The sequence below is a fragment of the Sarcophilus harrisii genome, chromosome 3 (assembly GCF_902635505.1).
Source record: "Sarcophilus harrisii chromosome 3, mSarHar1.11, whole genome shotgun sequence".
Classification (NCBI taxonomy): Eukaryota; Metazoa; Chordata; class Mammalia; order Dasyuromorphia; family Dasyuridae; genus Sarcophilus; species Sarcophilus harrisii.
In genome coordinates, this window is record NC_045428.1 from 208,260,613 (window position 1) to 208,282,229 (window position 21,617).

Here is a 21,617-nt window from a genome sequence, read left to right on the forward strand (position 1 = left end):
CCTGTTTGGCTTTCCTTAATGATTCCAATCTGATTCTGAATCTAATCTAATTTCTACTAAACTATAATATTTTATGAAGCTGAATTTTTCAGTCTTACTATAAATAATGGTTTGAAATATTAAATGTAATTCTCTGATGTTTAATATCATCATCAACTGAATTCAGCTCCTAGAGAGCACCAAAGTATACAGTTAAAAATGACACCTATGAAGAATTCAGAGTAACATGGTAAGATTTTATGAACTGACTCAGAGTAAAATAAACACAAGCAAAAGATGACCATGATGACTAAAATCATGAATATGAAAAGTCCACTAAATGAAAATCAAACTGAACTATTGAAAAGCCAATAGGAAGCTACTAGGCAGCACATGGAATGAAGTAGTAGAAGTGGAGGCAGGGAGACCTAAGTTCAAATCCAGCTTCAGATATTTATTGGTAGTGTGAGTTTGAGCACATCACTTGACCTGTCTGGCTCAATTTTCTTATCTATGAAATGGAGATAATTGCATCTATCTTCCAAGGTTGCTATGAAAATAAAATTAAATAATATATGTAAAGAGCTATGTAAATTCTCACTATCATTAGTCCTGGAGACAATGAAAGATATTTCCCTCCTTTTGGCAGACAACTAGGGCACTACTAAGTTAGAATACTGTACACATTTTCAGACATGGTTGTTGTTTTTTAATGTTTTTCTTTGTTACAGTGAAAGCTAAATTTGGAGAGAGCAGGGAAGGTAGAAGTATTTATAGAAATAACTTTTATGTAAAAACAAAAGACATCAATAAAATAGACTTTTAAAAAATCTCAAGTAATAGCTATAACATGAGCAGCAAGAAAACTGGTTTATCTAGCAATAGTAACTGGAAACAATGCCTTCTCTTCTCCATTAAAATGGACATTTATGAAAAGCCAAAGATTATGTATATAGAAAACTGTAGGCTAATGACCAGCTACTAAGAGAAAAACAATCAAGCCACTCGTTTTGTTTGTTTATTCTTGGGTTTTTTTTTTGCAGTTTATGTTACATTATTTATCACTTAGCTAATAAAAAGATCTTTCTGAAGTACAGATTTTTCCATCGAATACCTCTTTTCCCTTCAATTAACTTTAATTGTTCTCTATCACCTTGAGAATTAAACATAAAATCTTCTATTTTCATTTTAAAAACCCTTCACAATCTTGCCTTTTTCTACCTTTCTAGTTTACTACATTCTGCATGTTATATAACCTAGGGAAACTGCCTCTTTGATAGGCCTCATACATAATACTCCAGTTCCCTATTTTGAGTGTATGCCCTGGATATGCACCATGCCTGGAACGGTGACTTTAACCTTGAGTCCTTCAAGTCTCAGCTAAAACTCTACCTTCTGTAAGAGAACTCTTTCCTTCTAAGCTAATGCTTTCCTTCTGAAGTTATCTCTAATTTTCTTTCTATATATCTTGTATATATCTAATTATTTGCATATTATTTCCCCAATTAGAATGTGAGCTCCTTGAGAGCAGGGTCAGTTTTTCTACCTTTCTTGTATACCCATCACTTAACACAATGCTTGATACATAGGAAAGGCTTAATAAATGCTTATTGACTTGACCTCACTCACTTTCAGCAAGTTCTTTTATATTTTATTTTTAAAAATAATGTTTTCCTTCCACATAATATGATTATGGCCAAGATTTCATGTTTCTTTTCACAGTTTGAAGAATCGAAGGCTACATAAATGAAAATTTTTATTTCCCTTTGTGTATTAATCACAGTCTTAAACATTCCTAACACAGACAGATTAAAATCTGAACACACACATACATTTACTTAACTTCTGAGAATCTGTGTAGTAATTTTTTTTTTCCTTTCTCACCTTGACTTTCAGCTTTCCTGTCTGCAGCTTCTCTAAGATACCTGAATAACTTTGAGGTAATGTGTTTACTTCACTGTAGGTTAAGGTTGCTAGACACTCAAAACAATGAAGCACTTGTCAGTAGCACAGAAGACAAGCTGTGAATGAAGCTTTTTCTTAACACTGTGAATACCTAGAAGGAATGGAATCTGACTGTGCTGTCCCCTCTGGGGAGTACTGGAATGATGAAGGTAAGCTCTGTACTGTCTCCAAAGGTGGCATCTTGAATTTAACCAGAGTAGCAAGAGAAATGTAAGACAGTAAACATTTCTGTTTATTCCACCATCATAAATATGTTTTTCCTTCCCAAGTTTACCTATTCAATTGACAAAAGAGACTTTTATGTGTCTTAAACAGAAACCCTAAATATATTGGGGGGGTTGAAAAGAAACCAATGTATTTATTAGACTGTCTAGTTAAATTACAAATGGCAAAAAACTAAAAAGAGGTTTTTGGAAAAATAAAACTGTCATGCTTGAGTCTCACAATGGAATATAACTAGGTTGTCACTTGAAAGGCAAATCTATGCTCTCACTTTCTAAAATTCTCCTTAAATACACTATTAGTACTAAGTGGTGACATTACTGAAAATATAAGGTTATTAAAATCCCTGCATCCCAACATTTCTCTCCAGACTATTTACTCATCTACTAGAGTATTTTACATGGAATAAATTGGTTTCACACTAGGGGAAGGTATATTATAAATAAGCTCTACAGTATCAGTTTTAATTGTTTCTCCTAACAATAACCAGTAAGTTCAGATGTGATCATTTACAGGGCATTCTATAATTATTATCATTATTATAATTGCTTTGTTATCTGGCTTCACCAGCTGTATGACCTTGGGCAAATCACAACTCTATTTGCCTCAGTTTTCTCATCTGTAAAATGAGCTGGGGAAGGGAATGACAAATCATTCCAGTATCTTTATCAAGAAAACCCCAAATGGTGTTACAAAGAATCAGACACAACTGAAAAAAATAATTGAACAACAATTATGTGCCAGGCACCACTACTGGATATATATTCCTATGCTTATCAAATGCAAAAAACCCAACAAAACCCCTGTATTAGCATGTTTACTATGCCTGATCAACCTTTAATAGGTCTCCACTGCTATTTAGCAGTATGCTACTGCCATTTCAAAAACAGCTGCTTTAACTAATTTCCATTAACACAAATCTCAGAATCTGAGGTCCAAAGATACCTCAGTGGCCCATCTGATGCCTCTTCATATATGAAGAACCAAGAGGCATCATGGCAAAGTAAATAATGAGCAGGCTCTGGAGGTAGGAAAAGCTGGATTCTAAGCTCTGCCTCTGACACATCCTTGTTGTATAATCTTGTATAACCTGGGCAAGTCTTTGAGTATTCTATGAATCTCTAAGAATATAGGGTTAGATAAAATAATAATAATAGCTTATATTTACATAATGCTATTAAGTTTTTAAAGCAATATATTCTCATTTATTCGTCAAAAAAATCCTGAAGTAAATGTTATCATTAGCATCATTTATTTTTGCAGATAAAAAAACTAAGGCTGAGAGAGGTTTAAGTGATTGTCAGCAATTGTGTAGCTAACAAGTGTCAGAAGCAAGATTAGAATTCAAATCTTCCTGACTGTGGGTCATATTTTCTATTCCCCTTGCTTTTGGTCAATGTTGGTGGAAAGAATTTCCTCATCCAAAAAAGCCATAAGTCCAGTTCCTATCTCTTTATCTAACAACATTAGAAATATTTTGTGGTCCAAAGGCATTCACCCCACAGAACTTTCTTTTATTTTCCACAAATCCATTATAATGTTAATCCCATTCCTGCTATGTAACCCTGGTTAGGCCCATTGATTGATGGTTGAAGATTGTCTTAATCACCTTTTAAGTAATATCCTACTGCACATTTCAACAAAAGCTGATTCAAATCATCTCCAATCACAGAATTACAGAATTTCAGAGGTGGCAGGAATCTCCTAGGTATGTCTATTTCAGAACTTAATAAGGACTCTTTTCTCACAGCCTCTGTGTAAGCAAGAATGGCAGCCTTTGATGACCTCTAATTGTGGAGCACCCACTACCACTGAGGCAAAATATTTCCCTTTTAATAGTTCTAATTGAAAAAGAAGGGTTTTTTGTTGTTGTTGTTTATTCCTTTCCCTTTACTAATAGTAATTTACCGGTTTCTTTTTCGTAAGAGGCTGAGTTGGAAAAATCATATAACCTGTCATGCTGGATCTGGTGTCATAGAACCATGTTCAAAATCTAGTTCTGTCACATATCTTATGTCACCTTGAGAAAGTCATTTAATTTTGTTGAGCCTTGGTTTCTTCATCTATAAAATGTGCATCTACTACATGTCAAGCACTGTGCTAAACACTCTACAAATATATTTGATCCTTACAACTATGGGAAGTGGCTGCTGTTATTATCTCCATTTTACAGTTCAAGTAACCATAACAAAGAGAGGTTAAGTGGACTTGCCAAAGACCACTTGGGTAGTATCTGAGAAGAGATTTTGGACTCAAATATCCTTGATTTTAGGCCAGTTGCTTTATCCATTGAACCAATATCCTGGGTGGTTTGAGCACATCTTCCCTCTATAAACCTATGGTCCTAAGAGAAGCTGGAATGTATTCAGGATAGGGCAAGTGAAATGGTAGCAAAACTGGAGAAAATGTTTGTTATATAGAGAGCAGAAGATAAGGAAGATTTAGAGGATATAATAGCATGATATTATTTGAAAGGTTGCCAGGTAGAAGGCAAATTAGGTTTGTGATCACAGAGTAAAAAATTAGAAGTAATACACAGAATTTGGAGAGAGGCAAATTTTGGATTAATATTAAAAAAAAAAAAAAAAGCTTAGCCATAAGTAGAAAAAAAAGTAGAATTGCTAGCCTCAGAAAATAATGAATTGTCCCTTATAAAGTTCTTCCTCCAAAGGCTGGGCTATTATAGAATAGATTCCTCTTAAAGTGGGAATTAACTAGAATCCTCACTTCTTAAATGGTGGTTTATGACCTCATATGGGATCTCATAACTCAATGTGGAAGTCACAAATTATGATTTATTATCAATAAATGTTTTATTTATATACCAATTTTATAAAGTATAAACAAAGGGTCACATAAAAATTTCTCAAGTGAAAAGATTGAGTAGAAAAGGTTTAAGACTCTCTGGACTCAATCCTTCTCACTCTAATTGTGGGATTCTATTGCCTTTAAGCATTTATGTGATTGAAAAACTGATCACTTTTGACTCTTCCATATTTTACAATGCAGGATCTAAGATGACAAACATAGGGCTTATACTTGTAGCCCTACAAGTATAGGCTTGTATACTTATATACAAGTATTTGTATACAAATACAGCTTTGTATTTCCAGCTAGAAAGGACCTATTTATATTGGAATTACCTTCTAAAATTTTTATGCTACATTTATGCTGTGAGGAAGCATTGGGATATGCCTTGAATAAAAGTAGCAAATGCAAAAAAAAAGTTTTTTTCTATAATAAATAAACATCAGAGAATGTAATACAGTGGCTACATTCAGTATTGACTAAAAAAAAAGGAAAAAAAAAAGTAGGACAGAAGAAAGTGCTATACAAATATGAGTTACTACTATTCTGACTACCCATTAAACATTCTTCTGATAACAAGAACAGAATTTTCTGCCCATTTATTTCTTTAACTTTTGTTGTGCTTTCAAATCCAAGTGGCTGAGGATAATATTATCAGTAATTAGCTAATCTCTTTTTCTCACTGTTTCTCCTTCTCTAGCTATAACAATCCCTTCAATATAAATTGCAATGTCGATTAAATTTTCACTTTTCTTCCTTGTTTAATTGGAAAGCAACTCAAAATAAAAGCCAAGATGATGTCAAATTCTGCAAACAAAACAATATGGCTGGTCTAAAGGTAGCTTTCAAAGCTTCAGAGAATATGAAATACGATGCAGAAATGTCTCTGTAAGATAGTTGCTACTGATGAAACTTAACAGGCATGAAATAAGAATTCAGACATAGGTACCTGACAGGACAATTCTTACTTTCAAATTATTAAAGTTAAGATTCAAAATGCTATGATTTAAAAAAATTTTTTTTCTCTTCTAGCTACTGTCTTCCCTCAACTTAAAAAAAATATATATTATGACAACAGTGCTCTTTTCCTCAAATTTCTCTGTAATCTAAAAATGTGAATTTGTGGAGAAGTCACATTTTTTGTTTGATTTATTTAAAGAAAGATAATATGTGTGAATGTTACTGATAACCTGTTTAATTTTTTAAATACAGACAGTTGAGAAATGTCAACACTCTTATTGCTCTAAATTATAATCAGTGTTGTGTCTGCCAAGCTAACACTTCTGAATAAATTAAAATCCTGCTTTATGCAATAAGCATCTATTTCCAGGGACCATAGACAGAGTTTAAGCTTTGTGAGCAGCAATTGAAATGTAGACAATGAATAACAAATAGAGACCCATTCTTGTTCTACAGGATAATACCCTTAATTTATGCAAATACACTAGATTTAGCATGCAACTTATCCCTTTACTACTGCAGGGCTAAGGCAGTGGCATAGGAGGATGAGAGAATTTCCTGAAAATTCCTAGAAAGAAGAAATTGTTTTTCTCCCAAATATTCTTTTTTGAAATGCTATTTAAGTGCCGGGGTTAGAACAGAAAATCAGTGAACCCTTGTTCTCAGTCTCTGATTATTGTTCATTCCTATACTACAACACACAAATTCCAAGAAGAAAATCAAAATGACATAAGAAGGTCTCGAGTGCCATTACTTTTAAATCTCAGAAAATGCCTGGGAAGGCAGTTTTCTATGAACAAGTGTGGAATGGCAGGTAGTAGGGATATCTCTGCCTTCTTTCAGCCCTACATGAACCTGCAACAGACTTCTTATTGTGGGGATTTTATTTGTGACTTGTCTCTCATTCATGAATCCAAAAGCCAAACTCCCATATTTCTAAGAAGCAGAGGATTGCTTATATTCCTTAATTTTCTGGATTACCCCTCAGTTTAGTTGATCTGGGGGTGATTAGGTTTAGGGTTGGGATCATAGGATTACATGAAACTGATAGCATCATAGTTTTAAAGTTGGTAGTCTTAGAGGTTGTCTATTCCAATCTCCTCTTTTTATAGTTAAGCAAAGTGAGGCCCAAAGACAACAAACAGAAGATTTGCCCAGGGTCAAACAAATAGTAAGTAGCATATCTAGGACTCAAACTCAGGTCCTCTTAGCCTAAATTCATAGCTTTTTTCAATATACAACAATGAAAAATAATCCTATATATAGGATTCAAAAATCATTCATTTTTGAATGATTGAGGCAATAAGGGCTAGGGTTTAGCACTGGAGATGGCAATTCAGTAAACAGTGGAATTTCAGAAAGGATAATTAAATGGGAATACACAATTAAATCTATTTTGTTTGGAAGCATCATTGTGTAGTAGATAGAACACTGTTCTTGAACACAGGTTTTTATCTACTTCAAATGCTTTCTAGCTGAATTACTTTGAATAAGTCATCTAAAATCCATTAAGTTGCTTCATCTTTTTTTTTTCCCCTGAGGCAATTGGGGTTAAGTGACTTGACCCTCACACAGCTAGGAAGTGTTAAGTGTCTGAGACCACATTTGAACTCACGTCCTTCTGATTTCAGGGCTGGTGCTTTGTCCACTGCTCCATCTAGCTGCCCCTGCTTCATCTTTAAAATGGAGATGTTATTACTTATACCACTGAACTCATAGAGTTGTTGAGAGAAAAGTACTTTGATAAGTTTAATAAGATATAAGAATGTGAGTTATTATCAGATCTACCCTTAGAGGAATCCACTATTCACCCTCAGTTTAAGGTTAAATGAATAGTGGTCATCTGAATTCTTGCCTTTTGAAGATTCAAAACCTCTCTAGATTTGGGGGTAGAGGTGTGGGGAGGGGAGAAGAAGCCTTATTAAGAATGTTATATCATACAAAAAACTGAAAGTTATAAATAAAAGTGCTTTAGGGTCAACCATTTCCTTCATTAGAACATAACAGCATTTTAAAAAAATGTCCCAAAACATTATTGATGATAGGTATTTTTTATGGTGATTATATTTTTAACATGGGAAAAAAAACATTCCTACAACAATGTCAATTTTAATACCAAACATCAAGTGAATATGGTGATTCACTACAAAAGCTTCTGGAGTGAGAAGGCTTCGGTTCAAAATACAGCTTTATCTCTTCCTACCTGTATGAACCTGAGAAGTTTCTTAACCTCTGTGTGTTTCAGCTTTCTCCTATGTAGCATGAGGACCACGAAACAAATTGTTTCTTCTATGGCTCCTTTTAGCTTTAAAATCTATAATCCAAATAAAAACCCCAACAGGAGAGCTAATGGCGACTATTGTTTATCCATTACTAAGGAAAATGGAGAATCTTCATTCAGAAATAACCCCCAAAATGCCTCCTAAAGTTATTTGTCAATAAACTCATGATATCAGGACCATTCATCTTCTCAAAGGACTCTTGCCTTTATAGAAATGAAAAGTCAGTATTTGGAGAATCTTCAACCTAACTTCTCTTGTTTAACTACCAAATGAACAAATAAATATCTTGTTATTTATGACATGGAATACATTAGCACATTTAAATCAGATGATTTAAAATCTTAAATTTTACATTTAACAAAATAAAAGCATTCTACTAAAAATACAATTAAGAATGTGTTTGCTGTATGCTAATTTCAATGAACTATATTTTGCCAATATACTTTTTAAGGCAAGAGTTCTTAACCATGAACTTTGTTTAAAAAATAACTATATAATCTGTTTCCTTTATATTTCTCTATATATTCCATTTTATGCATTTAAAAACATTACTATGAGAAGAGATTCATATATTTCACAAGTTTGTCAAAGGGAGCTCTGACACAAAATAGTTAAAATCAAAGTGTCTAAAAGGATTTGTTTTCTAAATCGTTTCTGTACCTCCTGAGGTAAATTCTATAACCAATTATTTCCCAAGCAATGGAATATGTACCTAGTGATTTTTTAGACGGTCCTTTAATTTAACAATTTTGGCAAAAAGACCAATTTTGATTTGGTCTTTATTAGTCAATCCCTTGCAATTTGTGGGTTTTCACCACCTACTTGATATTTTCTTGAAGATTCAAAACCTCATTATATATCTTGCTCTGAAATAAACAGTGGTTTGTAATGGAAACTATTTCATTCTTTCATTGTCTGGATCTATTTGAATAACAAAATGGTTCATTAAGCTAGGGTGACTTCAGTATTAGTCCCTGGGAAACACTGTCAGGATGCACTTTTATATAAGCAGGTAAGCAGCAAAATTTTAAAAGGAAAAAAAAACTATCTGGCCATGACTTAAAATATAACCAATTTTCTTATTCTAAATCAATACTGAAATTCTGATGCTTTTCTGTTAAAAACTCAATGGCATCTTGTTTTCAAAAAATTATAATAACTGATATTTCTATAATAACATTTAACAATAATAATATTTTGTAGCACTTCAAGATTTTATTTCAAATACTTTTCTCACAATAATCATATGAGCTAGGTAGTGCCAATATTACAGTAATTTTACAGATGAAAAAATTTAATCTCAAAGAATTTTACAAGACAGCATCATCCTTTTGGTTAAGTAGCAGTTATCTGTTTCTATATGCAGTGTTCTTATCATTATAGTAGTGAATTAAGCACACATTTTTTTTTACAGAGCCAAACACTTTGAAATATGATGCCTAATTTAGAATATAGCTCAATAGAGGCTTTTAAGAGTTTCATGTAAAATCAAACAAAACAAATAGTCAATACACTATTTGAAGTGTTTAAAAAGATATTTGAAATGTCAGGAACTTTGAAAATAAAAGCTAATACGTTGCTTGAGTTTTTAATTATTTTAATAAGTTGGAGATTCAGTAATGACAAATCCTGCCTAAATATTTAATGTACATTTACAGATCAAAATAAATGCTATGTGGGTAAGGACTTATAAAATGAATCTTCTGTTCAGCTGTAATTCTCCTCTGATCATTATTCCCTCATGGATAGACTGAATGACCTTTCCAGTTTGCTTTCAGTCCTATTAGTCTGTAGAAAGTGTCTTCACTGAGATACCTACTCAGGAAATTAGTTTTTAAAAAGCATCACTCCCCTTCACCTAAGCTATGCCTCTTGCATATAACCTTCATTTTCAAGGAAAGACAAAAGGATTGGAAGAGAAAGAGCACTGACAGGAAACAGAGAGAAGACAATAGGTCAAAAAGAGCTCTCACACTCATGGGAGAAGAACAGAAAATTAAGGAGCAAATTATGTGAGCTGTGTGAAGCAAGGGAGTTTCATGCCAGCTTTTATTTTTAGAAAAGCTGAAGGCTTACCTCCATTATTCTGGAAGTCCATTCAGGGACATTTCCCTGAAGGGAGAGGGTAAAAACAGTCAGGAATAGGGGTTTCATCTGAGAGGCAATTTCAAAAGAGGCTGTAATTTGAAAAAAATGCTTCCAAACTTTAATCGGGATAACAAATCAGCTTATTGTTATCGTGATGACAAACTTAGTTTATTATTTTGCACCATAAGCAATGATGAAAAGAAACTGACCCAATAATAAAAAGTGGAAAAATGGAAAAATTTAAGTGAGTGTTGTGGTTGTGAAAAGGCAATCACAATATTCCACTGACACCCACTAGCTCCAATGGGAATAAATAAGAATCATGAACCACTATTCCCTAAAGCTCAAAGGTGACATCATAAACTTACATCACCACAAGATTGAATCACTAAGACTAAGATTAATGTGATTAAAATCTCATTTGCTAGGTAGCTTATATACAAAAAGTACTAAATAAATTGGAGCCATGGCCTCAGACTATCCATCAGCAAATGCCATGGTGATAATTACCATGACTGTCATGTGCCAGTGAGACAAGTCCATAGGTTATGCTAAAGGATACTGAGACTGAGTTCTTAATAGTGTGGCCTAACCTGTCAGATGACAGATGGTACCATCCTGCCTGAGCTAGAGGCCAGCACTCAATAATGTACAGGCAACATCTCCCTTACCCCCAACAACTTCCCAACCACCTGGAAGTTTGGCTGGTGCCCAAATGAAAAGCTAATTTTTCAAGATGTAGTCACAAAAACCCTGAGATCTAAGTCAATATTTAAAAGAGATTTGTCATTTAATAAATTTGTGGTTTGATAGTCCCCTTGACTCCCTAATTTCACTTCTAATGATCAACCTTAATCCTGAAAATTAGATAATGATAATAATAATAATAATATATCCTCCTTCTTGATAACATGGTGGGGAACGATGGTAAAATATTATATATATTATCCAATATGTTTAAAAATAGTTATTTTTAAAATGTCAGTTAGGACAATTTCACCAAAGTAGACTATTAGAGAATATTAAATACCAGATTCTGTGTGAGAGTACAATTTAATTTTTAGGAGGAGTCCAGAGATGAAGAAACAGTAGAGACTCAGAACATGTCTGATGATCCTTATATTTCTGGGAATAGATACAGATTTTTGTTAGAAGAATCCCATATCAATCAAATGACACTGATTCACATTCTACTGCTGTATATCAGACATGTTTATATGCAATACAAATATGTGTATATATGTTGCATTTTAAAATTATACTACATACAAGAGTATTGAAGATAGAAAGCTTCTTCCTTTTTTTTTTTTTTTTTTTTACTTTATAGTTCTCTTCTTAGATTTTTTTCTTTTTAAAATCCAGAACCTGCTGTTCTAATCTTGCACAAGGATTGATTTATGATTCCTTCAACTATTTCTAATAATAGAATGGGGTTTTAAATAAAAGCTGATTGCATGCAAATTTCACATAATAGACTGTGGTTGTGATGGCTCTAACAGCACATACTGCTGATAAATAAAAGGCTACCACTGCTTCCTCCTTACACCCACCTCTCTCCTTAAAAGGTGTTTGGTAAATGTCATTCTATTTCTAAAGAAAAAGAAATAGTGAGGAGAGCACATTAAAAAGAAAGAAATTATATATTCTATTCTAAAGTAGGATATTTATGCTTTGCCCTCCCAAAGCACATTTAATCTGATTCAGAAATCCAAATTATTAATTTTCATGCCATTGTGGTAGAATTAATGTGGGAATATATTATGATGAAAAGATACAGCATACTAGGCATACTTCCTGGGTTCTTTTTTTCTTAATTGTTGTTCACAACCTGATTCTTTTCCAAAACAGTTTAAGCTCTTTGGTGATATTTTTCTCATTAAAGCCTTCCTCAAGTCCACTTTTATTCCTAGTGATATATAGATGTAAGTAAATTGTGAGATCATTTGTTTACTCTTAAGATACAAGTTAGGGCCATGTAGTAAATAGCCAATTAATTCAATGATTAAAAAAAGTACAATAGCTACAAGTATAGCAATGCTAAAATTAACCTATTCCCAAAGGCCCAGTAACTTGTAGAGATAACTTTTAACCTACATCCGTACAAAGGCAATGTCAAGGCAATTAAGTTGATAAATAATAACCTGACAGTGTTTTTATTGTCATATAAACTTGAATTTTTCTATTGTTGTTGTTGTACTACCGTCATTAATGAGGGATGAAATACCCAGAATAGCATGGATTATGACTTTATATTCATCAAGTTATTTATATAATTGCTCAACCCTATACTTAATAGGACATCTGTAGATACTATTTTCAAAACAGGCCTTTCTATGCTTCTTCTGAGAGAAGATATGAAATGGTTAGGTGGTGAGGGTAAGAGATGACAAATGGATATCTTGAGTTTTCTCCTGGCATTCTTGTGACATCAGGAAAAAAAACAAAGAAAAAAAAATCAACTCTAGCATGTTGGTACAAACATATCGTGGAATATACTTGTGGAAGAATATAAACGCAAGTCCCTACAAAGTTGGTTAAGGTTACATGGGCTGGAATTTTTACAATTGAAGGGAAGTTCCAAATGGATGAGATGATACATCTATTTGAGCATGTTACATGGATAATAAGCAGCTTAAAATAATCATGGCTCCTTTCTCATTTACTCTGGAAAGATCATCTTAGAAGGATCATATTTTCCATTCTGCATTAGAAACTAATTAGCTCAGAAAGCAAGAAAAATATTGAGGAAAATGGAGGTAATGATTTATTAAGGAAAGACTACATGAATATGTTATGTCAATTTATACATAAATATCTAATATTGAGTTTTTAAACTTAAAAGCAGTAATAGTTCTATTCTGGATATAACAATTAGTAAGATAATATGTCATATTAATATGTGACATATTATAGATCGACATGTCAATAATATATGTCATTTTAGGCAAATTATAAATTGAAGACAGAGATTAAGATATTCTATAACATGAAATGTTATTAGCAGCCTAATCGTATCAGTTTGGCCCCCATATTCAAATTCAAAAAAGTTGCATCTTTGTCTCTATAAAAACTTACCAGAGAAAGCCTTAATAATATTATAAAAGTATTATTTACACCCAAAGAAGAATTATCTGAGGGTTCCTTTAAAAGGCAAGATCATTGATGTATTGACAATAAAATTCGATTTGCATATGTATATGTATATATATATATATATATATATATATATATATATATATTGCTGAGGCAATTGGGATTTAGTGACTTGCCTAGGATCACACAGCTAGGAAAGATTTACATATTTCTTAAGGAAATGTCTAATATACAAAAACAAGTACCATTTTAGTTTGTGTAAAGGTTGGAAGTGTAATAATTTCTTATGAATTTTAGGGAATATCCCATTGTTACATTTACTGCTATTCATAATTTAGAACTAGCTCTATTACTTACTGCTATTTTAAGAACATAAGATAGATCCTGATTCTACTACTAAAGAAATCATAACATGATTTTCATGAAGCCAAATTATTTAATCTTTTCTGTCAATATGCTAAAAACAAACAAATCAAAGCAAGTATAATTAATATGGCAGATTGGATAGAATGATGACTTAGTCAGAAAAGTGTGAGCTCTAGTCCAATCTCTGACAGAAAATAAATTACTCTGGGTAAGTCATTTAACTAGGCAAATCATTTAACCTCATAATGCTTCTAATCAACTCTTAATGCTATAAATTCTAAGGGACAGTTAGATGATGCATTGGATAGAGCACCAGTCCTAGAGTCAGGAGGACCTGAGTTCAAATTTGACCTCAGATACTTGACCCTTATTAGCTATATGACTTTAGGCAAGTCATCTAACCATGTTTGTTTGAGAGAGAAAGACAGACAGAAAGAGAGAGAAAGAGAGTATAAGTTACAGATATCTAAGTGATTAAGTTCATTGTTCAGACCTCATCTTCTCCATTCCCAAATTAAAACATACCTTAGTCAATTTGTAAGCTTAAATCTGTCAATGTGGTTTCCTGATTTACATGCAATCAACCAATAAGCATTTATTAAGTGCCTATTTTGTAGGACAAACTGTGCTAGATGATAACGATAACAATATAAAAATGAAATAATCCCTACTCAAAAATCTTAAATTCTACTGTATTAGGCAGATAGACAACTTTAACTTTAACTAGATAGCAAGTGAATATCCAAAGTGAAACTAGAAATGCAGAGTCCTTCAATTTTCTACTTCATTGCAACCCACTGAACTATACCTAATTTAACAATCATTTAGAGAAACCAAAAAACAAAACTCAAACATGAATTTTCTGTTAAGCAAGGCCATGCTCATCTTCATTGAACCAAAACCACAAAAACCTTTACCCTCCCAAATAAAAATTGGAATTTTTTTTCAAAGGAAGGGTATTGACCAAAGCTGCTTTTTGTCATCTTACGTTTGCTTAGTGAGGAACAGAAGGGATAGTGAAGAGCAGAGAATTATTGGCTTCAGAAGAAAACAATGAATTATAACTATAAATAGTAAATGTATTCCAGTTGGCACAGAAATAAGGTAGAGTTAAGGAACAATTACTTTGACAGTGTTGCCAAGTCAAGAGTCAGCTTTACAGGTCAAAAAATGCATTGTTTCCAAACATTTGAACTCCAATTATCTTATTTTGCTAATAATTAGGTTTTGTTCCCATTCAATTATTAAGAATATCTAATAGTAAGTGATAATGATTTGGCTCCATTCCTCCATTAATCTTTGACTATAACCCCTATAAATATCCTCCCATAAAATAGGATACAGATTGCACAGATACAGATTCATCTCTAGTCGTGTATCAATTAGCCTTTACTTACTATTCACATGCATATTTGAATTATTTATGTGATTTTGGCATTTTTTGTTGTTGTTTTGGACTTGCTAATTTAATGGCATAGAGAATTCTGGTGAGGAAATTTACTTAATGCAGATCAGCACTGGCTATGAAACTTGTTGTAAATAGCTAACTGGTTTAGGTACCAAGGAAGACAATGACTTGTCCAAGATCACTTGGATAATTTATGTCAGAGAAGGAATGTAAAAAGTTTATATTCTTATCAAATAATATGCCATTTAGTTTAATCAACTACTTTTCTGGGTGTCACAGCAGATAGAATTCTGGACTTAAGAGTTCAAAAAAGCCTAAGTTCAACAGCTGCCCGAAACACTTACTAGCTGTATAATAAATCATTTAAGGACTGTCAGCATTGGTTTCATCATCCATAAAGTGAGGGGATTGAATTTGACGGTATTTAATGTCTCTTTTCCCTCTAAATCTCTGATTCTCACATAGATTTGGAGTTAGTATTTTGGACATTGTTAGACATTTTGGATAAAGGACAACAAAATTGTATGAACTACTTCAAAATACACACTGAAAAACTTTTTATCAAGTGACATACCTATACTCCAATCCATTTCTTCCACAGCATCCCCATACATGCCATGTTTGCTCTTCCCCACAAACTCTTTGGCAGAAAAAAGTGCAGTGTGGACATGAATGTAGGATAAGAAAAGAAGGAAAGGTGTTCCTGTGTTCCTAAAAAAGACAAACACAAAAGACAGAAGCACATTTGTCACAGATCTGGTTAAGGAAAAATTTACAAAGAAGTATATGATGATATTGAAAAAAAAAAAAAAAAAAAAAAAAAAAAAACCTTTAAAGAAGGAAGCCATGAAAGGCATCTCAAATGTAACTTTGTTTTATTTCTTAAGAACAAGAAAATTTTCAAATATGTGTGACTATCCCAAATTTACACAGGCCGAATAGAAATATAGTAAAAATTTCTTGATTTACAGTATTCTATTCTTCCCACTGCACAATATCTACCAATACAACGAAACATCCTAAAATTAGCAATTCCTTGGTATTGGAAACTTGGAAATGGAGGTGAGTAATGAATGGATATCATTTTTTCAAGCTAGTAACTTGATATTACTACACTTTCCTTTACCATCTTGAAAATACTTCAACTACACTTTCTGTCCATTTTCCTTCAATTTTCACTAGAAAAAACTCCCATATCTTTCCTTTCCTGAATTTTGTTGAATATAATATTGAATGAAATACAGCATAAAGAAGTGTTGGATTTTTAAAATTGGAGGTTCCCCTCCCCCTTCATGGTGTCAATTCATGCCTACTTTTATATTATCAAAATATTCAAAATTTTAGAAAATATATTAATTGCCAAAGTTTGAACTTTTTCAGATATTCAAAATTCAATTCAGCTCCCTTAAACAAACATTTATCAAAAACTTACATCATTAAGGAATTGCTTTTATCCTTTAACATAAAGACAGGTTAAAAGTTAAAATTCCTGTCCATAAGTAATTTATAGTTGATTCAAAGTCTGGATCTAATACTTAATAGTTGCATAGGCACAAACAAATCCCTTAACTATTTGGGTCTCACTTTTCCATTATCAGATGGGAAGTGGTAGCTATACATTATCTATCTCACAAGGTTATTTGAAGAACTTAATAAACTATAAAGTATTATATGCATGTGAGGTTTTTTCCTTACTATTATATATGCATGTGAGGTTTTTTCCCTTACTATTATTGTTATTGTTGAGATAATTTATCCGACTAGAATCATTGAATATGAGAATTAAAAGGGAAGTAATGACTTACCTAATCCAAACTTCCACCAACTGATAAATGTTTATTAAATGACAGACACTCTCTTCAATAATGCAACTGAGAAATGAACATCTAGTCTCTTCCTGAAGACCACCAATGATAATTAACCCATTACTTCTTATTCAAATCAGTCCATTTTTGATAGTTCTTTTACAAAGTTTTTTTTTCCTCTTATTGAATCACAATTTAATTCTCTATAACACCCACCTTGGACAGATTTCAAAAGATAGTGGAGAATAGAAGAACCTGGTATGCTATGGTCCACCAGTTCATGAAAAGTCAAAATACCACTGAATGACTGAACAACAGCCACCTATATGTTCTGTCTTCTACAGCCAGGAAGAACAAACTAAACTTTCTTCCATATGACAGATCTTCTAAACATCTAAAAACTATTATCCTGTCAAGTTATCTCTTTTCTACCCTACATTCCCTTCTTTAAATTTATCTGCATATGGTAAGATTTCTAATCCCTTTGCTACTTTGTTTGATGTACATATTATATCAATGTCCCTTCCAAAATGTGTTTCCCAGGACTAAGCACAATAATTATGTTTGGTCTGAGTAAAGCAAAATACAGTATAATAATCTTCTATTAAATTAACTTCTCATCTCATTAAATAATTCATTCATTCTTTCTTTCTCTTTTTTTCCTTTCTTTAGTCATTAATTTATCTTTTCCAAGAAAGCCCTATGGACAGTATTGGCTTGCTATGTTCCAGAGGATCATGAAGAATCAGACACAACTGAATGATTAAATAACAACAAATATATACATATAGCTATAATTATAACTATATATACACACATACAAATATATAACATTTACATCCAATATGTATGTTTATTTTTTTTTACAGATTACTTTTGAATTACAACTATGCTATCCTTTATTTACTCAGTTTTGGGTTTTTTTTTTTTTTTTTTTTGTCTGAGGAAGACTGGTTATTTTTCAAAGGAAGTACAATAACAGGAGGTTTTTTTGGTCTCTAATACAAGGTTATAGAATTCACTGTGTACAGCTTTTTTAAAAATTAAAAATTGCTTCACTGTTGGTGTTTCAAGAGTTACTGTTAAACTATTATTACTATCATTTATTCCCAAATTTGATATATATGTTTTTCTGATTGGGCACCAAGTCATGGACTTCCAGATATTTTGAAGGTAGAACAGCTTATTAACTTTAAAATTATATTTTTGAAGCACTGTTATGTTAGTGCTAAGTATGGTAGAGTCTTACTAAAAGTCCCAGTCTTACTCTAAAATTCAAAAAGTTTACAATGTAGAAGAGAATAATTCAACAAACACCTAGTAAGCATTCTCCACCTGCATTGCCCTGTGCTAGGGATAAAAGAGGTAAAAGAAAGTCATAAAAGATAATGTACAATAAATGTCACAAGAAAGGCATAGAAATGTAATGTATATGTGCAAAAATGTTTGTAGCTGCCCTTTTTGTATTGGCAAGGAACTGGAAATTGAATGGATGCCCATCAGTTGAAGAATGACTGAATAAGTTATGGTATATGAATGTTATGAAATATGGTTCTATAAGAAACAATCAGCAGGATGATTTCAGAAAGGCCTGGAAAGACTTACATTAACTGATGCTAAGTGAAATGACTAGAACCAAGAGAACATGTGACATAGCAATAACAAGATTATCCAATGATCAATTCTGATGGACATGGTGCTTTTCAACAAAGTGGTGATTCTGATAGACGTGTGATGTGAATCACAACATAGTATTTTCATGTTTTTGTTGTTTGCTTTTTGTTTTCTTTCTTATTTCTTTCCTTTTTAATCTGATTTTTCTTGTGCAGTATGATAACTGTGGAAATATATATAGAAGAATTGCACATGAACAGACATTGGATTACTTGCTGTCTAAGATTTGAAGAATTTATACAAGCCTGTAATGACAGGCTTAAAGAGCAGAGAATTTAAAATCTGCATCAGGGGAAAAAGACTCACATAAATTTCATTATCCCAACAGAACAGTGATCTCATCAGTAGGAGTATTCCCTTCACTGATATATATCATGATCTCTCAGTAGATGTACATGACTTTCATTTATGACCTCCTCTAAGTCCACCTAATATCCTGGAAACCTTTTACAAATTCTCTTGACATTGCAAAGAAACAAAAGAACATACACGCTCTTGCTATATTACTGGCTCATGTTCAATCATACATTTTATCTATTACATGATTTCTCTTATATAATCCTCTGCTTAAAATGTATTGAAGCCAGCTTAAACCCTCCAGGTACCCTTCCATTGCATACTAGATGATCCTCTACTTCAATATTTCAGAGACACATAGAAGCTTGCATTGATAAAAAGAACTAACATTTCAAACAGTTCTTTAAACTTTGAAAAGCATTGTTCTTGTATTACCTCCTTATAAGAATCCTGTGAGGTGGGCAAAATAAATATCATTATCTACATTTCAAGCAATGGCTAAAGTGATAACTTTATGATCATATACACTGACGTCAAAGACAAGACTCAAAGTCATTTCTTTATGATCTAAAGCTCTCTCTCTCTAACTCACATATACACACATACACACATATACTTACACACTCCTCAAATTGTTATTGTCATTTCAAATGTAATTATATTATCTTCTCTGCCTTTGTTTGCAAATAATAGGCATTAAATTTTAATAAATTAGGTAAATGATCTCAAACATTGAACCTTATGGAATCAATATGCTGCCACATCTAAAGATACATTTGCATAACATCTGCATATTATTAGAATAACAGCTCTGATAGAATGACTGAATAATGTGTGTCATGTAACTGGGATGAAATCAATATGTTATAAGGAATGATGAGCAGTATATTTTCAGAAAAACCTGGAAAAACTTTCATAAACTGATCCAAAGTGAAGTGAGGAGAACCAGAAGAACATTGTACACAGTAAAATAGCTATACTGAACAACAATCACCTGTGAATGAATTAGTTCTTCTTGGTAAATACAAAGATTCAACACAATTCTGAAGGACTCATCATGAAAAACACTGTCCACTTCCAGAGAAAGAACTGATACAATCTGAAAGCAGATTGAAGTATACATTTTTTTATTTTATTTTTCTTGAGGGTTTGGTCTATATTGTTTTGTTTTCTTTTTCTGACAATATGACTAATATGGAAATATGTTTTGCATCTCTACTCATGTATAAATTTTATCAAATTGTTTTCTCAATGAGGGAAAATGGGGATGTGGAACACAAAATTATAAAACAAACAAACAAAGGTCAAAAACCTTTTACAATCATTAGATAGCAATCTGAAAAAAATAAAACGTTAAAAAAAATTTAAAAACAGGTGAATGCTATTATTCTTATCTTCTCATTGCAGAAACTGAGGCTTAAGAAGTTATATAATTTTCCCATTGTCACACAGCTGACATCAAAGGGAAATTCAAATTCAAATCTTTCTAACGCTATATTTTCTCCATGTTACCTTAAAAAAAAGTCATATAACACATTGTCCTGTAACTGTTTTAACCTGGAATATTTTATATAAAAGTTTTGACATGAAAATTAGGAAGAAGATAATGACACGGGCAATGACAACAAAAGAAGTCTTTTGATTTCTAGTTTTTAAAAAATGTAAGCTAATAGTAAGAAAACAACAAAAATCCAAGACAATGGATGGCAAAGAAAGTAGAAAAAAGCCATCATCACTAAAATCAATTAAGAAGAACTGCACTAGGAATATGAGTCTTAAGGGCTACCACATCATCAATGTCATGGCCAGAATATGTTAATTTTGCTTTGAGTGGTCAGTTGGGATTATAAACAAATTACAAGCAAATTTTTTATAAAAAATTACAAGCAAAAATTAAGGGTAGGGAACTGCTTACTGTACATACTTGTCAAATGCTATTCTCCAATCTTTGTGGTAAAATTGAGTTTCTCATTCAAAAGACTATACTTATCACACATATGAACCTAAACTGAGCCTCAAAGAAGAGTAGTCATTTATGTACATAAGGAACAGAAACAGTGAATTTAGAAAAATAAATCCTGGTAGGAAAAAGCCATGTCAGAAAAAGTTACTGTTCAGGAATAGATATGTAATCAATTGTCCATAAAGATGTGAATTAGATGGAGATAAATAATTTGCTATTTTACAAATCTTATGGTTGTATGACTGACAGCTTATTCTCAGGGAAAGGCAATAATCATTTATTAATATTCTCTGAAAGATCAGGATAACTGTTTATTTCATACACAGCCTCATTTAGGAGACTCAGTTCTCACTACTTCTATCTGACCTTAAAAATGGAATAAGATATTATTAGCTAGGTGGTGGGAGGTGAACGTCACAATAACAGTTAAACTCTCTTTTTATGAACTAGAGCTCCTCAGTAAACAAGTAAACAACTCTTTTGAAAATTTATTGCCAGTATCTTAAACATAATTTGGATATTACATTCAAGCCTCTATTCTGGTTGTATGTTTGTGTTTGTGTGTGTGTGTGCGCGCGCACGCACTTTGCCAATATCAAACAATCCCTCCAATTCAGAGTATAGAAGGATTTGCATCATGTGAAGATAAATATGAATCTATATAGAATTTTTTGATCTTTGTTGATTATTGGAATGTATGTGTGTAT

At 32.3% G+C, this 21,617-nt stretch overlaps 1 protein-coding gene across 5 annotated transcripts in view; it reads right to left on the bottom strand.

Moving 5' to 3' along the window:
- The window catches only part of STS (steroid sulfatase), a 203,592-nt gene that overhangs the window by 98,340 nt on the left and 83,635 nt on the right, over positions 1-21,617 (bottom strand). For all 5 annotated transcript variants that reach the window (XM_031959029.1, XM_023500348.2, XM_031959025.1 and 2 more), the window contains one exon: positions 15,746-15,882. In XM_031959029.1, coding sequence (XP_031814889.1) covers positions 15,746-15,882 — 137 coding nt within the window. The remainder of the gene's footprint in view (positions 1-15,745; positions 15,883-21,617) is intronic.